General features: G+C 40.0%; 1 protein-coding gene across 1 annotated transcript in view; it reads left to right on the forward strand.

Moving 5' to 3' along the window:
• The window catches only part of CPAMD8 (C3 and PZP like alpha-2-macroglobulin domain containing 8), a gene marked incomplete at its 5' end in the record, with an annotated part of 58,252 nt that continues 31,196 nt past the window's right edge, over positions 1–27,056 (forward strand). The window contains 26 exons of the mRNA XM_082331310.1: positions 1–83; positions 2,372–2,523; positions 3,774–3,796; positions 6,051–6,216; positions 6,356–6,408; positions 6,890–6,907; positions 7,887–7,941; positions 8,084–8,197; positions 9,020–9,104; positions 9,403–9,511; positions 9,989–10,216; positions 10,387–10,557; positions 10,936–11,064; positions 13,337–13,526; positions 14,809–14,981; positions 15,091–15,240; positions 15,354–15,515; positions 16,920–17,062; positions 18,091–18,156; positions 21,390–21,621; positions 22,251–22,404; positions 22,960–23,102; positions 23,579–23,630; positions 24,309–24,607; positions 25,030–25,255; positions 25,808–25,984. Coding sequence (XP_082187436.1) covers positions 1–83; positions 2,372–2,523; positions 3,774–3,796; positions 6,051–6,216; positions 6,356–6,408; positions 6,890–6,907; positions 7,887–7,941; positions 8,084–8,197; positions 9,020–9,104; positions 9,403–9,511; positions 9,989–10,216; positions 10,387–10,557; positions 10,936–11,064; positions 13,337–13,526; positions 14,809–14,981; positions 15,091–15,240; positions 15,354–15,515; positions 16,920–17,062; positions 18,091–18,156; positions 21,390–21,621; positions 22,251–22,404; positions 22,960–23,102; positions 23,579–23,630; positions 24,309–24,607; positions 25,030–25,255; positions 25,808–25,984 — 3,553 coding nt within the window. The remainder of the gene's footprint in view (positions 84–2,371; positions 2,524–3,773; positions 3,797–6,050; positions 6,217–6,355; positions 6,409–6,889; positions 6,908–7,886; positions 7,942–8,083; positions 8,198–9,019; positions 9,105–9,402; positions 9,512–9,988; positions 10,217–10,386; positions 10,558–10,935; positions 11,065–13,336; positions 13,527–14,808; positions 14,982–15,090; positions 15,241–15,353; positions 15,516–16,919; positions 17,063–18,090; positions 18,157–21,389; positions 21,622–22,250; positions 22,405–22,959; positions 23,103–23,578; positions 23,631–24,308; positions 24,608–25,029; positions 25,256–25,807; positions 25,985–27,056) is intronic.

Here is a 27,056-nt window from a genome sequence, read left to right on the forward strand (position 1 = left end):
ATGTCCCGCAGGGAGCCCGGCTGCGCCTGGGGGGTCCTCCTGACCCTCTGCAGCCTGAGCGCAGCCCAGCCCCGGGAGAGGCAGTAAGTACCGGGAGGAGGAGGGCACCCTGCGGCGGGCGGGGACCCTCGCCGGCCCGCGGGCAGCCTCCCCGTAAAGGGTGGCGAGGGGAGAGGGACCCCTCTGCTCTGCGGGGGCTCCGGGGGTGGCTGCACCAGCCACTTAACAAAGCCGGAGAAAGTCCCCTCGAGGGGCTGGGGTCGGGGAGGCGAGCTGCGGCGGTTCCCGAGCCGAGCAGCACGTTTGTACTCGCCGGTGCAAAAGTGCATAGCACAGGGAAAGGAAGAAAAAAAAAAAAAAAAAGAAATTCTCCTTAGAAATACCTGCCTCTAGGTCCTCCAGCGAGCGGCTGCAAGCTTTTATCTGCAAACAATTATTTAAGGAATCCGGGGTGTTGCACAGGGGCTGGTGGTGTGCTTGGGATGGTTGAAGGTAACGTTGGTTGCTCCCGAAGAGCGTGTGAAGCGTTCTTGTGGGGAAAATCATCCGGGGAGAAACGGTTCACTGCGGGGAAAGTTCTCTGGCTTTTAGAAATTGAATCCACAGCTCGTTCCAGTGTGTTTAGTTGACTTTGATTAAGGTTTGCTTTGTTCTTTACCCGTAGCTTATTGTAGCCCATCGACATCGTGAATAGCTGTATTAACTGAGTGCCATGGAGAACTTTATTTTCACTTGCTTACTAGAAAATATTTCACGTCCTGCCAAGTTTTGGTGTAACCTGACAGAGCTGTTAGTCAAATGTGCTTAAAGGATCTGTCCAGTCACTGTCAAGTTAACTGTTTAATTGCCAAGTTAAATATTTAATATTCAAATGCCACTTACCAAGTGATTTAAATAGCCGTATCGACGGGCTGATGCTTCAGAAAGAGTTGCAGCAATTTAGAACAATGTGAATACATGTGCTTCACATATGGCACTGTAGTGCTGTGCTTATGTGACAGTTTGAGTCTAATCATTTCATCCTGGATGCAGATGGTACTCTTTCTCCCTCTGCAACTAGATCGGCTACATCTTTCTTACCAAGAATTTGCAGGCTAAGTAGTAACTTTTTATTGTTATTTATTATTGTTCTGATGAATTTTCAAACCTGGCAGCCATAAGGTTTTGAGTCGGCAAGTACCCCATGCAATTTAACTCAAATGCCACAGAGATCTGAACTTCCTTTGGGGGTAATGGGATCTCCATGGCAATGAGGCCCGCTGAGAGAGAAACATGGGGTTGGAATTTGATAAAAGATGACTTGGGGGCTGTAAAACACCATCATCCGCATCCCAAAGTGATAATTAATCATGAACTAAAGCAACCTGGCTCACGGAACTGTAGAGAGGCGTGGGCTGAGAAATTGGGCTTAAAGAGTCATAGGAGGAATTGCCTCGTTTTAAAAAATCCTTTTGGGTAGAAAAAACCCCAGAAAGGTGTGTCATGAAGAGAATATAAATGCGTTGCTTGCAGCCCAACGCATCAAAGAGCTCGGAGTCTGTAATGCTTTTAGTTGACAAGTTCATGGCATGGTGCCATTCAGCACAGAGCAATGGTACAGATTCCATTCAGAAACACAGGGATTGTAGTATGTATGGGAGGTCGTCTAGGGTGGCTTTAAAACTGCGTGTGTGCCTGCTAAAATAATTCCTTTTTGCCGGGGTTTTTAAACTTGCAGGATATAATTGTTTGAACAAAAAAGGTGGTAGCAGAACTGAGAATTTGAGCTCAATCTTGTAACTGCAGTTTCTGGGCTGCTTCTCTATAAATGGGAAGTTTAGATGTGTTACATGTATGCGAGTCTGACACTTAGAACGTGCCGAGTATCAGCACTGAGAGTCGCTTCTTTTTTTATGTATCGAGTTGAACTATGAAAGTGGAGCCGTGAAAAATAATTGAGGCAAAAATGTCAGAAGTATCTAAATTGTTTCAAAACAAAGCATTATCTGCAAAACTCTACTGGAGGTTCAGGTACCTCCTTATTCTTTCATGAACTTCAGACTTTTTATGATTACCTAGCTGTATATTTAGTTTGTTTATATATAATATCTAAATAAATTTATATATAATATATATATACAATAAACATCATATTACTGTCTTTATTTAAATACTAAGGATTTGTAAGCCACTTAGGCTTTCTTTGTTTCTGTGTGCATTCTGTGTTCATTTTATGCGTATTGGATATAGGCGTAGGCAAATGTGACCCTACAGGGGCAAATATGTTAGAGCAGTCTGTTCTTTTCCTTTTGTTATCCGTAAAGTGGCTTACAAATAAAGATCACACTCTTGTTGCTGTTCTTGACCGTCCACTTCCAATTTTGCTCCTCAGGGGCTATTTGATTGCGGCACCTTCTGTTTTCCGATCTGGTGTTGAGGAAGCTATAAGCGTAACCATCTTTAACTCTGTCAAGGAGACAACAGTCCAGATTCAGTTAGTAGTCAAAGGAGAAACTGTGTCCCGAGGCCATGGAACAGTTCTGGGTAAGTTCCTGTTATTCTGAACTTGAGAACTAGTTTGTAAGTTGAGGTCCTGTGGGAGCACATCAATGTCTCTTACAGAATTGCTTTAGGTGATAACAGAACTGGAACCAAACTATTATTTAATTCATTGATTACTGCTAAATGTTCTCAGTTGATTGTGCTAATGTGGTTTTGATATATGTGATCTCAAACATCCAAGGCCGATAATTTTAGAACACCAAGACATACAGAGAGCCTGGATAATTGATATTCAGGAGTTTTATAGTGCATATCTTTCCTTTTGAAACCTGAATGTTTGACACCGGGGAGCTGTATACGGAATAAGATAAGTTGACTTTAAAGAAAAACATCAACAACATCATCATTTTCTACCCTTATTTTAAAATGAGTGCTGGAAATGCAATCTCCCCATCTTCAGGACTGAGTATTGCTCAGTGCAGTTGGATAAGTCTTTAAAATCCAAGACAGATACCTCTCTGTCCTGTGTGTAAAAACAAAAAACTGTTTTGATTATGTCCACCTTAATACCAAATGAATTTATGTTAGTGAAAATAAAGTCCAGTAGCGCTGTTCTACCACTGCTAGTAGTGGTGTAAGCTGTAATGTAGACAAGGCTCAGGCAATGAGGCTCTTTAACCATCGTGTTTTAACCCTTCTGTGTGTAGCAACTGGGAGTTATATAAAAGCCATTTCCTTTCTTGGAACAGCTTGTCTCTGGTTTTATCCTCCCCTTGTCGTCTTTGAAATTGGCTGACAATTGCTAAGTAATTCAAAGGGAGTGATGCTTATACATGTGGGCAACATATGCTAAAGAGAAATCTTAGGTATGGCTGTATCCAGCAATCAAAATAGATTCTATGAGTGTTTGTTTTGAGAATTATTCAAGTCCCAAATGAGGCCAGGGCCTTTTTACAGCAAAATACTTCTGTAAACATAGGATGCCCTGTGCTGAAACCTCAGCCTTGGTGGTACTCTCTAACCATAGGGCACTTTGCAGTTTACCTTGGGCAAAAATTGTAAACAAATGTGGACCAAGTTTATTTTGGAGAACTGTACTAGGTCCGACTTGCTCACACTGCATATTGTTTTACACAATGCAGGAAAATTACTTCAGGTGAATTCATAATGAAGGAGTATTGTAGTTAGCAGCTCTATGACATGGGGTCTCCTTTCATGTAACTGCAAATGTCTAAAACGTTAGTACCTTGCTTGAGAAGAATAACATGCACTCTCTCTCTCTCTCATTTTAGATAAAGGAACAATTAAACTGAAGGTGAGTGTCAATTATTTAAGATGGTTTTGGTGAAAACATGAGGGACTTGCCTTCGACCACAGCAGGCGTTGCTCTCTGAGCAGCTGCGGCACAAAACCAGGTCTCATTCTGTCTAGTGCAGACACTAAGGAGGAAGCAACCTTTGCAAGAGGAAGAGTGAAAAGAACAAAGCTTAACCCACCACAGCTCATTTGTCAGGCCCTTACCCCGCTGAAGAAAATCACTGGCTGAATCTGTGGCTCATTGCTCAACATGAAGTTTTACGTTGTGATTATTTTAGAATGGCAGTACATATTGCTACGTAGTGATGCGGAGCATTGGAGAGAACACAGCAATCCATAGAAACGGCAGATTATTGACCACTGTGTCTCTGCTAGTTATTCTGGTACTACTATGCTATTTAAAAAACATAGGTTTTCACCAGTTTTGTCTACATTTTAGCCTTTGACATTAGTAATGTTTTTGCCATCGTTATAGTCCATAAAACAAAGCTTATCCATACTAAAGAGATGGAGGGAATGAAAACAACTTCTTATTTCCAAAGAGGATTTGTAGTGGAGTGAAATGATGAATTTAAATGCAATTCTGGCAGAGGGTTCCACTAGCCATTAAAAAGAAATTACATATGCTTACCTTAGTAAATCACACTTTTTAAAGCAATATCTGGCTTTATTTGAATCCGTAGGATACTGGAGCTCTGGGATGCAGTGAAAGGTAGTCATGCTTACAGCAGAAAGACATCCTCTGAAAGATCTCCCCTGCTTTTCACCTTGCATCAGTTGTCCTTCCTCATGCCAAGGAGCGAGCTAAATGCTACCAGTTCAGAGTTCACTGTTCATTGAAAGAAGTAATTTAGTTTATGGTGTATGTAGGACTCACTGATACCATACAGAGAAAAATGAAGCCGTTTTCATGGTTTCTGCGAGATAATTCGGCTGTGCTTCCATGCTGTACGGGACCTTTGTCTCCATCCCTCTTCCTAGATCTTTGAGAAGTGGGGTGTAAATTCAAAGCAATATGAGTTTTCAGTCTTGTTGATTAAACACCATCAGAACCTTTGGAACTGGAAGAGGTATATTACGGATTATGTTTGGTGATTTGTGGTGGAAGATTATTACTTCAAACATAGGCAAAATGCAGCTGGGACTGAAGAACAAGTCTTAAAAGTGTTGGATCTCTGACCTTAGTCAGGACTTGCTTTGGAGTTGTCATCTCTGATGGGAAATAAAGGGGGTGGGTGGAACGAATCATATAAATATTAAATTGTGACGTGCTTCTGGAATAGCAGTAGCCAGTACCATGCAGAGCTGTAGGCTCTGGGTAGTATGCTAGAGTAATCACTGTAGCATATGGCCCTGGGAAAAAACAGCTCCATGTTGCATCGCTAGCTCTTGACTGAAGCGGTCACGTCTGAATGAGTCTTTTCTATGCAGTGCCATAAGAAGTCAAGTCTGTTTTCTTTGCAGCGGATCCAGGTATTTGGGAACAGTTCTATGGTATTACTGTAGCACAGCAGAGATGCCTTCGCTGCACCTACTGCATTGATACTTCCCCCCGCTTTACTGGGCTAATATACAAATACATAAGTATTCCTTTCATTTCAAGAAGGTATAGTATAGATCTATGTAACAGGAAACATCAGCAGTTATACCAAATGCTATAGATTTCTTTATCCAAAGACTGTAACTCACTGTTGAGTAAAACCTGCAGTGTCACTGCTGATTTCGGTTTTATTTATTTTTTTTTCACTCTCAAATTATGACCCATTACCATAATATTTCTGTATTATCAGATTTTTTTACTTTGTAATTTTTAATCTAACGTAATTTTTAAAGTCTTTTATATTTCTGAGCAACTGGTTGAAAATGTGCAAATGTGTGTTTTGATTTTGGCATTTTTTGTGGGTGGGTTTTTTTTTCTCTGTCGGTAGAGCTGTGTCTTCCGTAGCATGGTTGATTTCCTCATGTAACACACCTTCTTTAGTGAAAGCTGCACGTGTAGATCAAATATCGCTTTGCTTGAGTGATAAAGAACGGGTAGAAGAGAATTTCCTGCCGTGTTTTGACTTTGCCTCCTTTGAAGTTTATGCATTGTAAAAGTTCTAGTATGTTCTTCATTTTCTTTTTATTACTAACACATAGTTACACTGAAATGCAGCAGGTGGCTGCTCTTTGCTCGCTTCAGTGTCAATTCTATTCCCCAGAAAGCTCAAAGGCTTTTCTGTGTCTTCCTCACCACACGGTCTCTTTTCTAGGTGCCTTCGGGACTTCGTGGACAAGCACATCTAAAAGTCTGGGGCAACCGGCATCTAGCAGAGGAAGGCTACATTTTTCATAACTATACCACAGTAACCATTGATAGCAAAGGATCGTCAGTGTTCATCCAGACTGATAAACCTGTCTATAAACCCAAGCAGAAAGGTAAAGCGGCCTTGGAGAAGTTGCCAGATGCTAGGGCTGCTTTCAAGCAAAACCTTTTTCCAAGGGTGAATTCTAGGATGAGATACTCTGTTCAGTGTCAGCTGTGATGACTAATAAATTTCCTCTTTTCCTTTTTTAGTGTTGATAAACCTCTTTATGGTGACTTCTGACTTGAGACCAGTCAATGACAGGGTAAAGAAAACTGTTTTCTTTCACACTGTAAAATATGATGGAATACTTAGCAACCTGTATTTTGTTCTAATGTATGTTTATGCAGAAATATAATTGGATTTCTTAATCTATTTAGGCATATCTTGTGATTGTTTGTTGTTATTTACAATTTAGTTTATTTCATTTGGTCACATTACTGTTGAAGGAGAATACGCACTTTTGTAGTGCTAGCAAATACAACGTAACTATGCCAAAACAGTTAGAAGAATTTTTCAGACTTTCACTCTATTTAGGTAATGCACAAAGTATTACTTTCCCAGTTAGAAGTGTGAATGAATGTATGTTTCTCAGGCTACTCTTACCAAAGAAGAGATGTTTAAACTTTGTCACTTTGTGCATTATACCTTGTTTATGTCGACTCGGCAGTTCATCGCAAGAAGCAGAGAAGTAGCTTTGTTTCATAAAGCCTTTTATTCTGGTTTTTTTTTTTTTTTTCTTTCAGATCGAAGCTTACGTGGTGGTGAGTATCTGTCTGCCAATCATCTAGCATGTATCCTGTAGAGGCACAAGATTCTTGTAGCCTTAAGAGGAACAAGTCGCACGTCTGTACCTTTTCAAGTCCATTATGGCCATTCCCAACCATAACCTATGCTGTTATCTCTATCCCTGTGTCTTTAACTGATCTTTGTGTCTTGCTTTTTTGTTATCACCAACAAATATACTTGTTTTCTGCTTCAGAAATCCATTCCCATTTTTCAGCCTGAGAAGAATTGGCTAGTTTCACTGGGGTTTATAAATGTAACAGTCCCACTCAATTTCTCCCTTCTTTTCAATGCAGACACACTCCTATCCTTCATCTGGCTGGGCTGGTATAGCAGGGCCAATCTCATCTCTGCACCCAAACATTATGATAGTGGACAATAGAAATTCATGGCAAGGAAAGGGTGCTCCTGTCTTCTTCCTTATGAGGTGAATGAGAGGTTCCTTCTGTGTCTAGTCTTTTTTTTTTTTTTTTCTAAACCATGTGTTTTCTTTAGCTGTCAGCAAGCAGAAGAATTCACCCTCTTCTCTTGTTTGCGTTCAGTCACAGATTTAATGCTGATAAAAACAGTGGGTTTAATTTCATCTGACTTTGTCATCTAAAAATTGTCTTGCTAGTTGTACAGCTCCCTCTGTGAATGGAAAGAAAGCGTCTTCAGAGGCCAGTTCATCCCATGCAAAATAGGTGTCTTAAGATAGGTGGAAGATCTGCCGCTTGACAGTGCTTACTTGTGTGCATTGGCTGTAGAAGCAGTGTCCTTAAATGAGCACTGAATTTTAGAAAGCAAATACTCCCTGGTAAAGTATCTTCAGAAAATTTTCAACATAGGTTAGTTACATTTGAGCTGTTAGTGAAGTGTATGTATTACAAAATGAAGTTCTTTCTTGCAAACTGAGTTAAATGTATTAGTGATATTAATTTTCACTGTGATATTTCTCGTTCCTAAACCACTGTGCAGGATCCTCGGGGGTCTCGTATGATAGAGTGGAGCAATTTGAAGCCATTTTGTTGTGGTAAGTTTTTGAAAAAAATTTTTTTTTTTCTCGCTGTACTGTTGCTTGCCTTTGCTTCTGCTTATCCTGAGTTGTGTTCAGTAAGCCTTGACAAGGACTGATGAGTGACACCCAGTTCGCAGTATATTGTTTCCTTTTTCAGGTATTGTAAATATGAGTTTTCCTCTGTCTGATCAGCCGGTGTTTGGTGAATGGCTCATCTTTGCTGAAATGCAGGGGCACACATACAACAAATCCTTTGAGGTTCAGAAATATGGTGAGTTGTATCCAAATCAACTTTGACTATAACCAAAGCGCATTTGGAAGAACAAAACATTATGACATGTTTTTACTTGAGATGAAACACCTGACAAATAATGCATTTAAAATGTCATGAGGAAAAATTCTTTAGAGACTATGTACTTCAGCAGTATAGACACAACTTAACCAGGGACTTTGTTCATGTCCTCCACACTTCATAAAGTAAAGGACCTGAAATGGAGTGTCATATTGCACCATCTATTCATGTAACAAAGATTAAATTTTGCTTTGGAAGACTCTTTAAGATGCTTTCAGTCTGTCAGTGCTTTCCTTCCTTTCCCAGAGCCCTCCTTGGAATTCTGAAGTCTTTTTTTGCTACGCCCCTTTTCATTCTCAAAGTCCCTCTGATGAAAAGTGGGCATCGTTACATCCAGCACATCGTCTATGGCATCAGACCTGATCACACAAGCATTTATAGACATTGGCAACTGCTAATATCTCAGCTCTATTCCCGACATGTTGTGGAGGAGTCAGTAGCGAGTTGTTCTCTTTACCATGCATCTAAGAGAAAAAGCTTGGGCTCAAATCCTGGAACACAGATTCCTCTGAAAAGAAGTAAAAATCTAAGAGTGTGTTGCTAAGGTCATCTTGCCAAGATGGTCTTGGTTTGTTACTTTTGTTGGTTCATTCTCTGCTGAGTGCTGTCCTGCCTGATGTTAGCTACACCGCCCTCATCCGACCATAAGGAGTGACCTTGTCAGAGCTGTGTATGCTTTTGCTGTAATCTGGACAATAAGATCTCCTTGAAAAGATTCTATTGTATTTCTTTTCTTTGTAGTATTACCAAAGTTTGAGTTGCTGATTGACCCCCCTCGCTACATTCGCGACCTTTCACTGTGCGAAAAAGGAACTGTCCATGCCAGGTAGGAACATTTCCCAGATGAAGTTGCCTTACTATGGATTGTAGTACAGCCACAGGATGAGCAGTCACTGGAGCTTGGATCTCATCTGCTGCGGACTTTTCAGATGATTTCTAGTCATCATGAGAAGCTTTCCTATGTAAGAGCCTTTGTAAAACATGTTAACAATAACAAGCTGGAAAACGTTCTGTGATATTTTTTTTCTTGTTTTCTAGATGTGCAGGTCACATGGTACTAGCCTTGATATAATCAGGAAAGCAGAAAAAGCTGGAAGTTATTCATTATCTTCTTTTCATTTCAGATATACATTTGGAAAACCAGTGACAGGAAAGTTAATTGTCAATATGACTATAAATGGTGTAGGGTACTACAGGCATGAAGTGGGACACCCTGTCCTCAAGACCACCCAGGTGAGGGAGACCATTGAGTCAGCTGCGATAAAATGCCTGATCTGTACTCTTTGAAGTTAATACCACAGCTCTATTTTATGTTACTGATGGGAGATCAGAAAATAAATGAATAAATGCGATAATTGGGTCCAGCATAATAAAAATACTACATATTTTTACATGATACGTTTATGATTTGGTGGGATGAGAATTTGTTGACATAGTATTAATCTGGTTTTAGATCATATGGGGCTGAGGGAGAACATGAGAATAAGGGACTGTGACAGAGCTAGTCCAGACTACGGATAAGGGAGGAAAATGAAACTTGCTTTCTTTCCTCCTTCCTTCACCCACTCCCTAATGAATCCCCTCCACTCCACATCCTTTAAAAATACTGCTGCAAACTCCTATCAAGTGCCTACGCTTTAGGTTTGGCTTCCAGACACTTTTTGAATGTGAATGCAAACTTATGTTTCCGTTCCCCAACGCACTTCGTAGATTGATGGCTCTGCTGTTTTCGATGTGTGTGTGAAAGACATGATGCCAGCTGACGTTCCGGAACATTTTCGAGGCACAGTCAATATCTGGGCCACAGTGATCAGCTCGGATGGCAGCAAGCAGGTTACATTTGATGACTCAACACCAGTTCAGAAACAGCTGATTGATATCAAGTACTCCAAGGATACCAGAAAACAGTTCAAACCTGGACTGCCTTACAAAGGAAAGGTAAGATTAAAAGTAGAGAGACTGACGTGTTGCTGATATAAGGTTATACTGACTTGATCCCAGGATGTTACACCATGTTCTGGTGAGTTTTTCCCACCTGCTGTTTCTGTCATTGACTGGAATTGCCTATAACGTAAATCCCATTGCTCTATAAATGAAACACTTTGCAGGTAGAAGTCACTTACCCTGATGGAAGTCCAGCTGACAGAGTCACTATCCGAATTAAAGCTGAACTCACACCAAAGGACAACGTTTATACAAGTGAACTGGTATCAAGAAATGGCCTGGTGGAGTTTGAAATCCCTTCCATCCCTACAGCTGCCCAATATGTCTGGCTGGAGGTGGGTGAAAGCTCTTTATAGGATTAGTGGGCTTTAACGTAACTAATCTTGTCAAACCTGCACTTTATAAATCAGTGCTACAAACAGGAAATCAGTGCCTTTTAGCTTCAACTTCTTTATTTAAATGCAGCAAACATTTGCTTTGTTTCTTGCTGCCAATAGAACTGATGTTGATAACCATCATGAAAAGATGTTTTTCCAAATACAGCTTAACATAGTAGTAAGGGTCCAATACTTGGAGAGTGCTGTTGCTATGTAAAGATGACAAGAGATGAACAGCTGGAAAGTATAAAATGGGAGGTGGGGATACAGGGTAAAGAGAGAGTACAAATCAAGCTTTCTATGCATGCGTAACATTCAGATGTAACTTTTGTTAAGACCAAAGTGACAGCAATTGATGGGAAACCGTCTGGGGATCAATATCTGCCAAACTACTTGTCCATCAGTAGCTGGTACTCGCCCAGCAAGTGTCACATCCAGCTCCAGGCACCAGATAAACCTTTCCAGGTATGTTGGCTTCATATTCCATTGTGGCAACAACTGCATTTCTTGGCTTAAAGTACTTTGTTCTAATTAAATATTTCTGTTTCTGGGATCCTGGACTGTTTATTGTTTCCACTACAAAGGTTGAAGTAGCTGCACTTCAGCCACCAAATAATTGTTCAGTGTGGGCTGCACGCGGTTCTAAGCAAAGTGCCTTTGATGCTTTGCACAGCACCTCATTCTCCTTTGTGTTGTGGGGACGAGGGAGAGAGGGTGGATATCGGCACTGACAACATGTACGTTTTTCATATTTGAATGTATGTTCTGTGCACCTCCAGTACCATTCACATGTGAATTGTTTGGTGAAAATGACATGCTTTAGTTCAGGCCAACTGATGCTGAAGGGTTGAAATTGAAGTTAGTGGGAGTAGCTTAATTGCTAAAGATCCAAATTAGGGCTATGTAGTCTCACTAGAACTTCCCGTTTAAATCTCAGCTGGATCCGTTTAGGCTTCAGTTATCGAACTGTGAACATGGTTATCTTGTTTTCTTTTGTAGTTTTTGTTGGAGCCTCTCTAAAAATGTAGTCCTGCCATATAAAAATCGTCATGATCTCTTTCCTAAAGGAAAGATGTGTTGCATATTGTTTTACTGAGAGTTGTTTGGGGTTTGTTCTCTACCCAAGAAGATGCTCAGAGGGTCTTCATATGCATGAAGCATATGGCTTTGTGAAAAAAAAAAAAAAAAGTGGTTTTTGACACCATACACACTTAGATTTCTATTATCAGCAGATCTGTCAGGTTGGTTTCAGACTCTTTGTATCCAAATAAAAGCATTTTTTTTTTATCATTGCATTTCATGGTAGTTTAATGGCTAATTAATCTTTTACAAGTTTCCTGAGGTATGGAAAGGGGATTATACACTGCTAATCTGAACACATTGTTCTTATTATAACCTGATTAGAACTAATTCTTCTGTGGGAAAGCTAGGAGTTGGATGACCAGCTGATGTGGGAACTGTTTCCCTGCTTTGCCAGCTCTTACTGGGTGTTCCAATTAGCTACATTCATTTTTTTAATGAATTGTTTCATCATTTGCACTGGGGAATTCTTAATACTTCAAATATTTAATGTCACGAGGCACTTCTTGGATTCTGTGGCATTCTCGCTGTATTTAACCATTAGCAGCTCCTTGTATTCAAGTCCTTGCCATTTTGGTTTGTACCATATGTACATTCTGGAAAGGTAACACTGTTAGTGCTGAAGAAAGAGGTTTTTCAAAAGATTTCATTAGGATTTAGCATTGCTATTCAGCCTTAACAGCCTTAGTTGGGCATTGCTATGCTTTAAATGGCAGGAGGATCAGGAGTGGAAGTTGCTGAAGAAATCCTACTTAATACAAGTGTTAGCTGTTCCTCATACCCCAGAAGCAAGAAGTTTGTGTTCCTAGGAAAGTCGGCTGCCCCACAGAAGGCTTATTACTCAGCCAGACATGACCCAGTCCCAATCCCGTGACTGAGCACCGATGTCTGTTCTGTTGGGATTGGCGGTATTTGGGGGATTTTTGTCTCCAGGGGATTCAGCATTTAGCGAGTACCTCGGGGTACAGAACTTCAGTGCACAAAAAGTGCAGGAACTCGGTGTGCTGCTCTGAAGCCTGTTGCAGGCATCAGATGAGTTTACCCAGAAAAAAGAAGCTCTGTTCTCGTTTATTTGTGTGTTTGACAGCTTCTTGACTGCCAGACTTGCAAATTAATATCAAGACTTGTGTAATTTGAAAGCATTTTCCCTCAGATCTATTCCCAGTAATTTCATGCCACATTGGTTATGTTTGAATTAGCATTTGCCATATGAAAGTAATCATCATGTGTAATCTCAATTAAACTGCAAAGACTATCAAATGCACATCTCTTCCCACCCCCAAGCCATCTCTTTCTTTTTTGGGCTGGACTACTGAAGGGGTGTCTAAAATTCAACCAATTCTGACAGCTGCTCTGTGCCAAAAGGCTTAACTTCCAGGATTCCAGAGATTCCTTTATTGTTTTCATTAATGCATACAACCCCCCAGCCCATTCTGTTAGATTTGCAGGGAGTGAAGAGCTGAACACAGGCCCCTTTTTATTGTGAAGAAAGTCCATGAAAACAGTGCTAATGTAATATACTTTTCAATGCATACATTGCTTAGGAGAGGGGTCAGGTCTCTTGTGGGCTGAAACCCAGATAGATTTCTGTGTTTTATAAATAAAAAGCATGCATTGTAACAGACCAGATCTTTTGCTTTTCTGTCTCTGGGTGCAGGTAGGAGAGGAGGCTTGGATTGCAGTGAAGTCCACGTGTCCTTGCAACTTCACTCTACATTATGAAGTGGCATCGCGAGGCAACATTGTCCTTTCAGGACTGCAGCCCAGTAACATCACCCAGCAGAGGAGCAAAAGAGCCACCTTTCCCTTTGAGAAGAACATTGATATCACACGCTTCCCAGGAACAGGTAGCTAGCATCAGAAATGCAAACTCACCCCTATTTTCAGGGAAAAACAATCTTCCCGCAAACCTACGTATCCTCTTTTTTGAATTTGATGCTCCTTAAAGGGCATAGAATAATTTTGTACAAGAAAAATAGTGATATCCATTGCACACATAGTCATATAGAAAAAAGATAAATTTCTCCAAGAGGGATAACTCTTGGACAGTTTTCTCTAGGCTTTCTCTGTTAGGAAAACTCTAATCTTTCTTAATATGCTTGGCTTGGGATCAGCTGAGTGGTAGGGAAGCGTATGATGGGGCTGGGGCAATTTATTAACCTGATTGAGCTTAAACTAGGAAGAGGATGTCAGATGGGCTGATAGCATGGATCAGGCTAAAGGGTGATGCAGTTAGCATGGGGAAGGGAAACGAAGTGTGGACTCCTAGTTTGTACAAGGAGTAACTGAAAGAAAGATACAAATCTGGTGAATTCTGAAAGGGGATAAAAAATGGTATGCTTGGGAAAATGCATATAACAGCTGCCAAAGGAAAAGTCTGTCTATCCTAGTAACATACCTGAAACTGGCTGCTCTTGCAGACGGTTGGGGAAGAGAAAAAGAAATGTCCCTAGATGTACCCACCCAGCTTCCGGTGATCAATGGTTTAAGAATTTGTAATAACTTTCTGCACTGAAGGTTGGTTCTGAGCTGTTATTACGGATTGCCCAGAGACGCTGTGGTTGCTCCATCATTGGAAGTGTTCAAGGTCAGGTTGGATGGGGCTTTGAGCAACCTGATATAGTGACAGATGTCCCCTGCTCGCAGCAGGGGGGTTGGAACTAGGTGATCCTTAAAGGTCCCTTCCAACCCAAACCATTCTATGATTCTGTTTAACTGCTGCTAGTGAAACAGTGCTCTATAAACTGCGTAATCCTTTTTCAAATCCATTTATTCTTTTTATCTCAGCAGCGTTCTGCAGCAATAGATACCCTCCTTTGTTTATTTTAAATGGCTTGATAATTTAATTGTATATTTCCTTGATTTTATGTCAGGAAAAACACTGGGTAGTCATTCTCTATCCACCTTCTCCATACTGCTCATTATGTTATGGGTGCTAATTGCCTATCAGCTTGCACAAGGAGAAGAAAAAGGGAGGGAAAAGATTCTGAGTTCAAGAAGAACATGTGCAACTGGAGAAGGGAAGGATGCAAGTCCTGGGTGGAGAGTTCTGTGCCTCGCAGCATTTGGATGGGGCAGGAAGAGTGATTTTGATAAATAACACTGTCCTTTTTACAATTTATTTTTTAGCACCTACCAGTATTCCCGCAGCAGAGGTTGAAGTCTGCGTGACGTTCCTCCGGTTCTCAGTAGTTCACAACATGGCTCCCTTGGGCCGTCTTCTGGTGTATTACGTCAGGGAGAATGGAGAAGGGGTTACAGACAGCCTGCAGTTCACTGTGAAGTCCTCCTTTGAAAATCAGGTACTGGCAGTGGGGCTAGTGGAGGGGAGGGGGTGATGTCTTGTTACTCTTTGTAGTTTTGTCTGCTGATTATGAGTCGAGATAATGGGATTTAATGTTAAATTCCTAGGTTGCAGTGACTCTCTCAGCAAATGAGACCAGACCTGGTGATGTTGTGAACATCAAGGTCCGAGCTGCAAAATCAAGCTGCGTCTGCGTTGCCACTGTGGATAAGAGTGTCTACTTGCTGAAGACAGGTTTTCAGCTGACAGCCAGTCAGGTAAAAGGAAGCTTAAAGCACTGATACCTTTTTCTTAGTACTGCTATCTGCACTTTACCTTTAGTAAGTAGCCTTTAGACCTAAGGACAGTAGTCTCTTCCCTTTCCATGCAGGTTTTTCAAGAGCTTGCAGAATATGATGTATCTGATGCTTTTGGAGCTCCAAAGGAAGAAGGGCACTTCTGGTGGCCAGGCATGTCCTCACGTAGACGCCGTAGATCTTCTGTCTTTCCCTGGCACTGGGACATCACCAAGGATGCTCGCTTCGCGTTTACAGTAGGAAGAATCAGCCTCACTTCTCTATGGAGTGTCTTTTTTACTTTCATGTTTGCAGGATAATTTTCAGCTCCATAGGCCATTATTTTTGTCACATGAGAGCTGTTTCTCCAGAGGGTAGGCTGAAAAGTAATTTTGGAGAACAGAGAGTACACTGTTCCAGCAAAGATATTGGAGAAAGGTGCTTTGATTTTGGCCAGTCTTGATGAGAGGGCCAGATAGCCTGTTGGGTGAAGGAATTCATGCTGGTGCTCTGGAGAATCAGACAGGGGACCAGAAGGTTCCTTCAGGCAAGAGTGAGCGTGCAGATCTCTTCTACAGTTACTTTGACAGGGAAGGAAGGTGGAACATGAGTCTTTCCTTATAGCCTTTTCCCTTTTAGACTGTCCTTTGGAAATCCTTGAAACTTCTTTCCTGCCCCAGTTCTGCCAGCTTCTGTGGCCATCTGTGTGAAAGATCAGTAATGTTTTCTTTGTATCCCTGATCAGGTTACCCTGATCCTCTGTCCCTTCATTCTTTGTCCTTTCTGCAATTTTAGCTAAATTGTTCTATTGTGTTGTCTTAAGCCCCATAGGCTTCCACATATTCCCCTAATGCCTCAATCACTTAATCATAAACTCTAAATCCTCATTATTATCCACTGCTGCAGGAGTCACTACTTCTTCTCTCCCTGTGATCTGTTGGGGTTTTTGTTCTGATGCTTTTGTTTCTTACGGAGAGGGATAAACTCTCAGGAAAAGATACAAATGTTAATAGCTTGTATGTAGGCATTGCTGTATACCGGACTTGTAATAATTGGATGTGTATATAAAGAGAACAAAGCTCATACTCCCTTTGGTGTCTGGGAACTGCTGTCTCTTATGAATAAGTGCATTTAGGGGACAGAGCTGGCAGACAGCTTTCTTATGAATTCTGTATTTTTACTGTGAAGCTGTGTGGACAGTTTCCATTTTGCTTGGCATTCCTGGTAGTGCAGAACTGGTGATGTCTGATGTGAAAGCTGCCTGCTAACTGCAGCAGAACACACTGGAAACTTTTAGGAAGGGTAAAAAGCTGTAATGTAATATTCTAGGGGAAAAATACATGTAATAATTTTTCACCTGTAGGTGCCTGACAGTTATACATGCCCAGTAATGTTAGATACTGGTTTAAATGCATTTTCCAAGCAAACGAGCTTTCTCGTAAAACCTCTGCCTATAAAGTGCCTACATATTTTCACATTAACAGTCATTTTTGTATAAAGTTTTAAAAAATCCTCAAGTTTCAATTGAAATTTACCCCATAAATGTTGGAATAGGGTTGGGGGATTCTATTCAGAAAAGGTTTTTTTATTGGTACATGTTTAATTCTTCTTTTTTTTTTCTTGCTGGTTTTTGTTTTGTGGTCTTCATATTTATTGCCTAGGAAACTGGCTTGGTTGTAATGACTGATATAGTCAGCTTGAACCACAGACAGAATGGAGGCATGTACACAGATGAGGCTGTCCCAGCTTTTCAGCCGCATACGGGGACATTGGTGGCTACAATGCATTCTAAAATAGCACCAAGGTAACATTTTTATTGCAATGCACGTTGTCTGTGATACTCTCAGCTTTTTTTTTTTTTTGCTATATTCTCAGCTGTTTCCCACCTCCACGCCCCCAAGAAATTGTTTGGTTTAGACAAGGTGGTGGTGGGGGAACTCTGTTCCGTTGTCTTGATAGACCTAAGAAAAATTATAACTGGCACTACTTTGTTAAATTTAAATTAATTCTGGAAAAAAGTAAAGTAATATTCTTCAAAAGGATCATTTGAAACTCTTTGCATATCTCGGTTTTCTGTGTATTAGTTGCTGCTTCTCAATATTTGCAAGCAAGCCCTTGTTTTGCGGAGTTGCTCATTGCTCATTATTTTGACCATTCAGTTGGTGGTCAAAATAAATAAAATGAGGGACTGCAGGAAGAAAAAGTCGTGAAGTACTATGACTAATGCTGCAAACTGAGGATGTGCCTTCCCTTTGTACTCTGAACCACCTGGTGGCCTCTCTTAGCAGAGTAAGTTTTGGAGGTTAGTTAGGAAAAGATAACGAAGCATCACAGGAGTAGAAAAATGGAAGAAATTATGAAAACATTAGAGATCAAGACAATTCCAAGAGAAGAAACGGAGGGGAATAGAAAGTAGTGATTGTAGTAACTGCTATTAGTAAGACCATATCATGATATCATGGGAAGTCACATGCTCCATACTCCCCCTTGATTTCATTTGGTGAAAGAATTTGGGTCATAAAACCTTTATTTTTTTAGATTATATTATTTACACTAGTTCTTAAGATTATTTTATTTATACTTTTTTTTTTTAGATTCTTATTCATGTCTCCAGACTGTTTGGGGGGTGTGTGCGCACAATGGGATCATTTGGAAAGACGATGTAATTTGTGTTCCGAATGATACACCCATTCCCTTTTTTATGATTCTGTACTAGCTAGAGTTTTGGCTGGTCCTGTGAGCTTCATTCAGGTGATAACACTGATTTATCAGTTACTGTTAAAACCGTCTTATTAAAAGAATTCATTGCCAAGGACTTATTTCTCATTCTAGCAGAGCAGAGAAGAGAAAAAGAACCTTCTTTCCCGAAACATGGATTTGGCACTGCTTCAATGTCAGGTATGGACAGGGAGTTCCCTTAATTATATCCAGAGGGTTGTATCCTCTTCAGCTGCAGAAAACAAAGCTCTTTAAAACCTGCTGGGGTTATATTGACATTCTCTGATATTTGTTGTTGTTGTTGTCGTCGCTTTTCTTCATTACTGCTTTAATCAATAATCTTTCTTTGTAACATTTCATCTGGTCTTGAAGTGTATTCACTTACTTCAAGTTGAATCTGTCAGTTGTGACTGCGTTGCAACCCATGTGTAATGCACCATGGTGTCACAAGCAGAGGGGCATCTTCAGGGAAGAAAAGGAGCAATGGTTTGGTTCAACACATTTCTAGGTTTTACTCACTTATGGAAAGGGTGTATCAATAAATTATTGGAGAGCAAGTGAGGATACAGGTTTGAAGTGATTAGCTACTGTGACGAACTACCTTTTTGCATAAGCTTGCCTCACAATAAATGCAAGTCTAACTGCTTTTGCAATAAAAAGGGACTGTAAGATATAAAGTGATGATGCACTTCTAGCTCTATGCTAAAATATTCATATGACCCAGAATTCTATGTACCGCTTAAGAGAGCAAAGGGTAATGGGAAGTCTCGCTAGAGTGCACAGTCAAGAGGCAAGACCAGCCCCTCAGAAGTGCCAGTTTCCTTTTACGCTGGGGGATGAGTTGGGTCTGGATTTGTGTTTGGACCCTAGGGTAATCCAGAAATGTCAACTTCAGCGAGCGCTAGTGTTTTTCTTCCTTTCCACCCCTGTTCTAGCATCAATTGCTGCGTATGCTTTAGTGGGAAAATGATCCCAGAGTAATACGTGTGAGGGGATGGAGGCAGAATAGCTGCTTCCCTAGGTGCTGGCATAGCCTAACCATGCACTGGTGAGTATTCTATATTGATTGCTTTTTGAATTGCACAGAGCCCTTTCTCTTTGATCTGATGCAAGAGCATCTCCCCAAACCTTAATTTACTGCCCAATAAATCATGGTTTCCACCTGGTACAACTGGAACTAAAAAAATGAATGAACAGATAACTAATCTCTCCTAGAAACAGCAAATCTAGTACAATTTGAAGCAATTATTAAAAGGCTTCTCCAGGTTTGCAAGTAAACTTCATTCTCAATAAATGATTATAAATTAAATTTGACAGGAACTTGCAGCAAGTGTATTCAAATCTGTTCAATTGAGCATGAAATATGCTTTGTAGAAATACACAATTCCAGAAGTGCCCATTTGGGCCTCAGCAAGCTGGGGCAGTTAATTATAAGTGGGAGAGTGTGGAATAAAACATTGCAGATTGCATTTTCTCTGCTTCATTTCATTAGAAGCAACTAAGTTGAGCATTCCTTGATTTCCGCTTTCTTGAACAGGAAGATTTTTTTTAATTTTACCATTTATAATTATAATATACTATCCTCAAAAAAGAAACAAAAGCCTAATGTCAACTTCCCAAACCAATTCTAAAAATTCCTAGGGCCTGGCTGGAGGGTCTAATGGCTGGAAATGTGTGTGTACTTTGGCCCCCTGCCCAGAAGAGTAAGTGCCCTCATGTGTGAAAATAATGTTAATGCTGGTTATGGGCTGAAATCCCAGTGGAAAGAACATCAGCTGCAACAAATTGTCCGGTTAAGCAGACTGGAATCCTGCCAGTTCTGGAGCTAGGACACCCTTCTGCTTACTCTTCAGGGCTGAAGTTTATTGCAGGTACCAGCTACCTAACTCCAGTTAGGATGAAGACCTAAATATTAAGAAACTAGTGTGCTTAAAAGAAGTTAAAATAACTCAATGCTGTCAAGCCAAGTGCATTTCCCAGGCTCTCCACTCTGCAGTTTGAGCTGGGGAACCACATTCGTTGGCCAGAGCGCTGGGAGACTGACTGAACCTAGCGGGCCTATTCAAAGGCGTAGTGATCTCTAGTTTTTCATCAAACTATTTGTTTTTATCCTTTTCCTACTGTAATATAAATACACAGACCAGTACATGATATGCTGCTTAGTTACTGGCAGTTACAATGGCTTAGGCTCATTGAAAATTACAGACGGTTGATTTGGACAATGAAAGTAAAGACATTTCATTGGTGCCCAAGATGTGAATAACCTGCAGCTGACAGGCAGCGAAAGCCCAGTTCTTCAGTTTGTCCTGGATATGAATCAGGCAGTATTGCAGTGTTGAAAGACAGTGTGTTATGCTGTAGACTCACAGATCTTATTCTGAAGATCTCCCTTTCTCGTTTTCCGTGCCAACTAAGATGCACGTTGCTCTCAAAAGATTACAGAGCTAGCAGCATGTGTATCAAGCTCTGGGGAATAAATAAGAACTTAAGAGAAAACAACCTTGGGGTGTACTCATAACTGCACCAATCATCCTGCCAGTTGAGCCATGAAATAGCTTTTGTTCTTGCTTTAGAGGAAATGTTTTCTGTTCCAGGCAAGGCCAAAGCTTCTTTGCAGGAGGGAAACAGCAAAGTCTGCAGAACAAAATTGAATTTCTATTATTATAAAGCATGGAAGAGGATACCAGGTTTATGATACCCTGTTGTGGTATGCACAGTAAAGCTAAATACTCAGAATAGAAATTTGATTTTTAATAATTAGTTTCAATCCTCATTGGAAGAAAATGATGTTTTTGGAAATTCTCTGAGTCAGGCATTCCAAAAACCAACGAACCAAAATGTTTCTCAATCAAAACACGCTCCCCTGGACAAGCAGTTGCTGAACTTGGTGTCTGGAAAATTTCTCACTTGTCCTTATGTTCAAGCAGAGACTGCAATGTGGCAATGTATACAGGGACAATGGATTCCAACAAAAATTACTTTTATTTCACTAGCTGTTAAATAAATTATTGCTGAGCTGTTTTTATCCAGGACCTCAGCCTAAGATTCTTTCTTTTCTTTTTTTTTTTTTTTGACTTAGTGCAGACATTTGCCTCTAAGCAAAGTGACTCTATAATGAGGCTGCAAATGCCTGTAAAGCTTTTAATCCAGTAAGAATTTGTATGTTAGACTGTGTTTTGCAGAATCAACTGCTTTCTGTTCTGCTCCTTATAAATGTGCACAGGTCTCAAAAAAACCTGATAGAAAACATTGAGCCTTTTATAAGCTGTCGTTCAAAGCAGACACTGATGCTATGTTGTAAGTTTGGATCTGGAGGGAATTCCCCCAAATGTTTGGCTGCGTGTGCTTTAGCTTCTTTCAAAAGTGTTTCATTAATGTGATCCACCCACGTTATTCCCTGTTCCCTTTGCTAGTAATGTATCGGGAGAAGCACAGCTGCACGTGGAAGTGCCAGACTCCATCACTACATGGATAACTGAAGCTGTGGGTCTGTCTGAACAGAAGGGGTTGGGCATTGCCAGTCAAACAGAACTGAAGACATTTAAACCTTTCTTCATTGATTTCACCCTGCCATACCATGTCATCCGGGGAGAGCAGACCAAAATCCCATTGACTGTCTACAATTACTTAGCTGTCTGCGTAGAGGTAACAGCCCTCTTTATTCCTCTTGCTAAGTTACTAAATTCTGGTTTATCATCAGAATTTCCTAAGTGATCTACAAGTTATGGTAGATAAGGTAGAAGGATAACATAGTGATAAACTCATCATAAATGCTTTGAACAAGATAAAAATACTGCTTTTCAATATGAATAAATGTACTTGCTTTATTTACTTTTAGCTTGAAACAATTGTAGTAGTCTGAAGTGTCTTACAACACTTCAGAAATACAAATATTGGAAAATGTAGGGAAGACAATTAGGAAGCTTATGCTGAACCACAGAGAAAAAATTCCTTCATAATCAGAAAGCTGCTGAAAGTTTATTTTGAGAGAATGTTGTGTTTGGTTTTTTTTTCAAGAAATCCTGTCTCCCTAGATGTTTTCTTCTCAAACTCATTATCTGTCTAGCTCCAGTAGTATCATTCTGAACTACTTGTAAAATTGCTGAGCTGAAAATAATGCTGTCAGCCAAATACATTACTAGAAGGTTTGAAGAATGAATAATCTGGGCATACTAAGATTCTATTAAGCATTTTGTGGTTTTCAGATTTTTCACGTAGATCGGTTGGTTTTGCAGCTGAAATTTGCAATAAATGGCATTCAAAACTTTTCACAGGTCCATGTGAAGATTTCTGTTCCAAAAGGCATAAAGTTTGTTGGGCATCCTGGGAAACACCATCTGACAAGAAAGAAGTGCGTTGCCCCTGGGGAAGCTAAACCCACCTCTATCGTTTTGTCCTTCAATGAGCTTGGACTGAGCAACATCACTGGTAGTATAGAAATAAAAATAGCTTGCTGCTTGAAGGAGTTTTACAAGTGTTTCTTTTTATTCCTCTTTCAGAAGAAAATTCTTATTTCCCTAGTACCCCAAAGTGGGATCGTTCATTCTGCTTTCTGCCAACTTAGCTTTTCAACCTCATTTGTTTCTTAGAAACAGATTCTATAGTGTAATGCACTGACGAGGCTGAGTGAACAAACTTCAAGAGATTCCATAGTCGTCAGTTTTCCTGTTGCGTGATATGTGGTCACATAAGGTTCGGACCTGTTACATCTCCCTGAAGAGACCAGTGGAAATTTTTTAATAAGAGAATAACAATTTTCAAGCAAATAATTTCAGTAAAAATTGTGCAACCCTGGGAAATAGGAAAGAGTTTCTCTGTTGCCCTGTGACTGTTCAAATATGGAATAAAGACAATATGAGAGAGCTGCAATTACAAAACACTTGATGTATTGTTAATCAGCTGTAATTAGTTTAGATCTTCACTTGAACTCCTGAAGATCTTCCTATCTCAAGATCTCTGCTTCTTTTCCTTTCTGTTTCTTAGCAAAAGCTTTTGCTTATGGTGGAACTAATTGCTGTCAGGATGGGATGCAGACCTTAAAGAATGGCAAGCACTCGGACGACAATTCTATGGACAAAAGGACCCCAGTGGGAGTGGATTATGTTCGCAGTAGTGTTATTATTGAGGTAAGAAAATATGAATTTGTAATAATTTGGAAGAAAATGTATAAATGCTTGGGTGAATCATGAAAGTTTTTAGGTAGTTAATCAAACATGAATAGGTTCATAAGAATCTTCAAGTTGATTTATTGTATGTTTACACGATTGGAAATAATCCATTTTTGTGGTACATGTACAGAAAGGGCCCGTTTGTTGCTGAGTTCATGCTGGTGAATCTTCAGTACTGTTCAGAAGGGATAGACGTTTTATTGGATAAGCTTGCTCTGTTCATTTAAGAAGTATGCTGTGATGTAAGATTCGCTGGTAGCGGTGGTTAGCAGATGTCTAGCTAACAGAATACAGTGTAATAACTTTCCTATAAAGGATTTAAAACACCGTACAGCAGCAGAATATTATTTATGTGTTTTGTAAGTAAAGCTGAATAGCTGTTACTGCTAATCCAAGCACTGTATTTTTATGTATGGATTTCTGTCTTTATATAGCCAGAGGGACTGTCCAGAGAATACACCTATAGTGTGTTCTTCTGCCCAAATGGTAAGTTCATGATTTGAATGAGATATTTAGTTTGTTTTAGTTATAAATAGAAACATGTGGCTTCATCTCATGAAAAAAAAATTAAAAACCCTTTGTTTCCATTTCTCTATGATTGATGAGTTGTGTGTAGGAGGAACTTTTGAATAAAGAGTCTTTCTTACCTGGCTGGCTAATTATGAATTTGCTCTAACTGCCCAAGTGATTTCTGGAAATGGCAATTAAATTCTTTTACTTTATGAAACAGTTTAAGTATTCAGCACTGTGGACAGTAACTGTGACTGTGCTATATTTTCAGTTGATGTTTTAAAATGCAGTTCTGGAATCGGTATGCCCTTTCTGCCTGAGATTTGAATAGCTCAAAGCTGGCTCCAGTAGCTTAACAGAGATGGTTTTGACCACTAGATTAGAACTGAAAAATCACTTACAGAGTTCATAAGAAATCCAGCTGAGCAGTTTGAATTGAAGGCTCTTCTATAATGGAAGGGGGTATAAACAGAAGATGGGAAGAAACATCCACATATACTTTTATAGTTTGTTTTTTTCTTTTTTTGCTGGAAAAAAGAACATGTAGTTAGGAAAGGTCTGTTTGTTTAAATTTTAGTAGTTAGCTGTGGGTTATTCTTGAAGTATGTGAGCTAAGCTCTGATTCTTACAACATTCCATTATTTTTCTGACTAGAGAAAATACACATTTCTACACCTAACAAATATGAGTACCAATACATGCAGAAACCTGCCCAGATGACACACTTTGACATTGCTGTGAAAGCACACAATGATGCTCACCTGGCCTTGTCCTCTGGTCCACATGACATGGCAGAGATGACCGAGATTGTTATTGGTGGACATCAAAATACTAAAACTTGGATTTCCATAAGCAAAATGGGTGAGCCGGTGGTCAGCAGGGACACAGCTGGTATCCTCTCCTGGGATGAATTTCGCAGCTTCTGGATCAGCTGGAAAAATGGAATTATCCAGGTAGTTATTGATCTATGTAATGGTCTGGAAGTCTCTTGCTTTACTAAGTAGAGTTTGAGCGCACCTACGGCAGATTTTCATTAGGCTTGTTGTAGAAGGCGAAAGCTTTGTTCCTGTTGCTTTTTCTATATGAAGTCTTGATGAGGCTCTTTTAATCAGAACATATCTGCTTGCCACATTATGTTCTCAGGACCTCAGTCTTCCATGTTTTTAGTGCTAAGTATGCTGAAAGCCTTGGAGGTCAAGCCTGTGGCATTTTCATTAAACTTCCTTGGATTGTTTTGTGGGTGGGAGAGAGAAACGTACTGGTCCATCTACAATGTTCTCTGATGCACACATAAGTTACTGGGTCCAAGGACACATGGCAGACTGACTTCGTATGTGTGGGTTCTTGGAACTGCATGGTTTTTTGTTCCTTTCAGGTTGGCCATGGTACTCGGGTGCTAAATGAGTCTATTATTGTGGAGTGGACAGTCCCCAAACAGCTTGAGGTGAAGTACATTGGCTTTTCCACAGGCTGGGGGTCAATGGGAGAGTTTAAAATTTGGAGAAAAGAAGAGACTGATGAAAATCACAATGAAGCATTTACTCTTGGAGTTCCCCACAACATAATTCCAGGATCAGAAAGAGCTACGGCTTCAATAATAGGTATCAATTACGAGGAGGTATCCCTAGGTACCAGTTATCAAATATGAAGAGATACTCCAGCTGTTACTTGCTTCTGACCAGTGTTTGAGTAATACAGACCAGATAAGATAGTCATAGGCAGTTACAAAGGTATATCCTGCTTAATTCTGGGACAGTTTTTTTTTTGTCACTTGTTTCAGCCCTGTTTGAGTTGACAGTGACTTAAAGCTGATACCATCTGAGGGTTTTGCAGAGGCACTGTCTGTTAGAATTCATAATATTCATTTCATAATCATCATAATCACAAATTGTGCTATGTTCTAAGCTAGTAGTCTAAACTGGGGAGACATGGATAATCAAACTCTGAAACGTGAAATTTCTTTATTCCAGCAAGAGCTTGAAGGGCTAAGACTTAACATTTGAAGGACTTCCAACTTATGATACAGTTTATTTAAGCTGACTATGTGTAGTTAGTAGAAGTTAGTGTCGTCCGGTGGGTTTTAATCATAGGACATCAAAAGTAAGTAAAGCGCAATTCCTTGATACTGAACATAGCACCTCTTTTTCAAACAGGAGATGTGATGGGTCCTACATTGAACAACTTGGACAATCTTTTGCGATTACCGTTTGGATGTGGGGAGCAGAACATGATCCATTTTGCTCCTAATGTTTTTGTCCTGAAATATCTGCAGAAAACCAGACAACTCAGTCATGAGGTGGAGAGTGAAGCTACTGATTACCTTGTTCAAGGTAACTCATTACATTTACAATTTATAAAAGGAGAAAAGGCTTGTAAGTTAGAAGAGAGTTTTACTAGTATCACGTTGTACTTTCTAATCAAGGGTATCCCAAGTGATGAGGATTCATCATTTCTTGTAGGATAATCTCACAGGTTAACAGATTTTGATGGCAAGATATTTTCCCTTGATATGTAGCCTGCGTTGCCCTTCAATAACTCCTAGTTTACACACTTATTGACTTATATTTTTTTTTAATCTCCCCCCCCCCCCATAGGCAGCTTATTTCTATCTTTAAATATTTCAGAAAGTCAAGGAAAATTAAACTTAGTAAAAATCTGTATATTTAGGGGTTTTGCCTTATTAATAAATTGTCTTTCCAGTCCTTTAGTCACTATGGCTCTTCTCTGAACTTTCTGCTTTTTAACAGTATTTTCTTAGTAACAGTATACCCTAAATCAAAAGTTAGTATCCCAAGTATTTAACCCAGAGCCATATAATGAAGGCTTTTATCTGTCCTTTCAGTCTCCTGTCCTGTCTCACTAAACAGCTCAAAGGCATCTATCTTTTTAGGCACTGTTTTTCTCAGCATTTGTTTAGGAAGAGCCACGTGCGAAATAATTTATAACTAAATACAATTCTCAGGACAAGTAAGAATGCAGAGATCATTAAAACCAAGAATGACCCAAAGGGACAAAGCTGGCTTGTGCATGAGTCAGACAATAGTCATGTCATGAAATCAGAGGTGACAGGATTAGGTGGTTCTCCTCTGAAAATATAAATATAAAATGTGATATGTAATCTATTTCTTGTATTCAGCAGCAAAAGCCCAGTGCTGCTTCCTTTGCCTGGCTACAGTTGTTTCACTTGTAATTTCTCGTGCTTGCTGATAGCAGTAAGACAAAGGGAATTTTTTAATCGTCCGGGTCAGTGTTTTCTTTGAAATATCATTTGCTTTTTTTTCTTTTTATGAATCTGCAAACCTTCCAGGTTTTTGGCTCCAAACTCTGCCTGCTAATTAACCCTTACAGAAGAAATCCTCAAGAGTTTTAAACTTTTCTGTGTTTATTGGAGCCCTGCCAAGT

The sequence above is a fragment of the Platalea leucorodia genome (assembly GCF_965183815.1).
Source record: "Platalea leucorodia genome assembly, chromosome: 21".
Lineage (NCBI taxonomy): Eukaryota > Metazoa > Chordata > Aves > Pelecaniformes > Threskiornithidae > Platalea > Platalea leucorodia.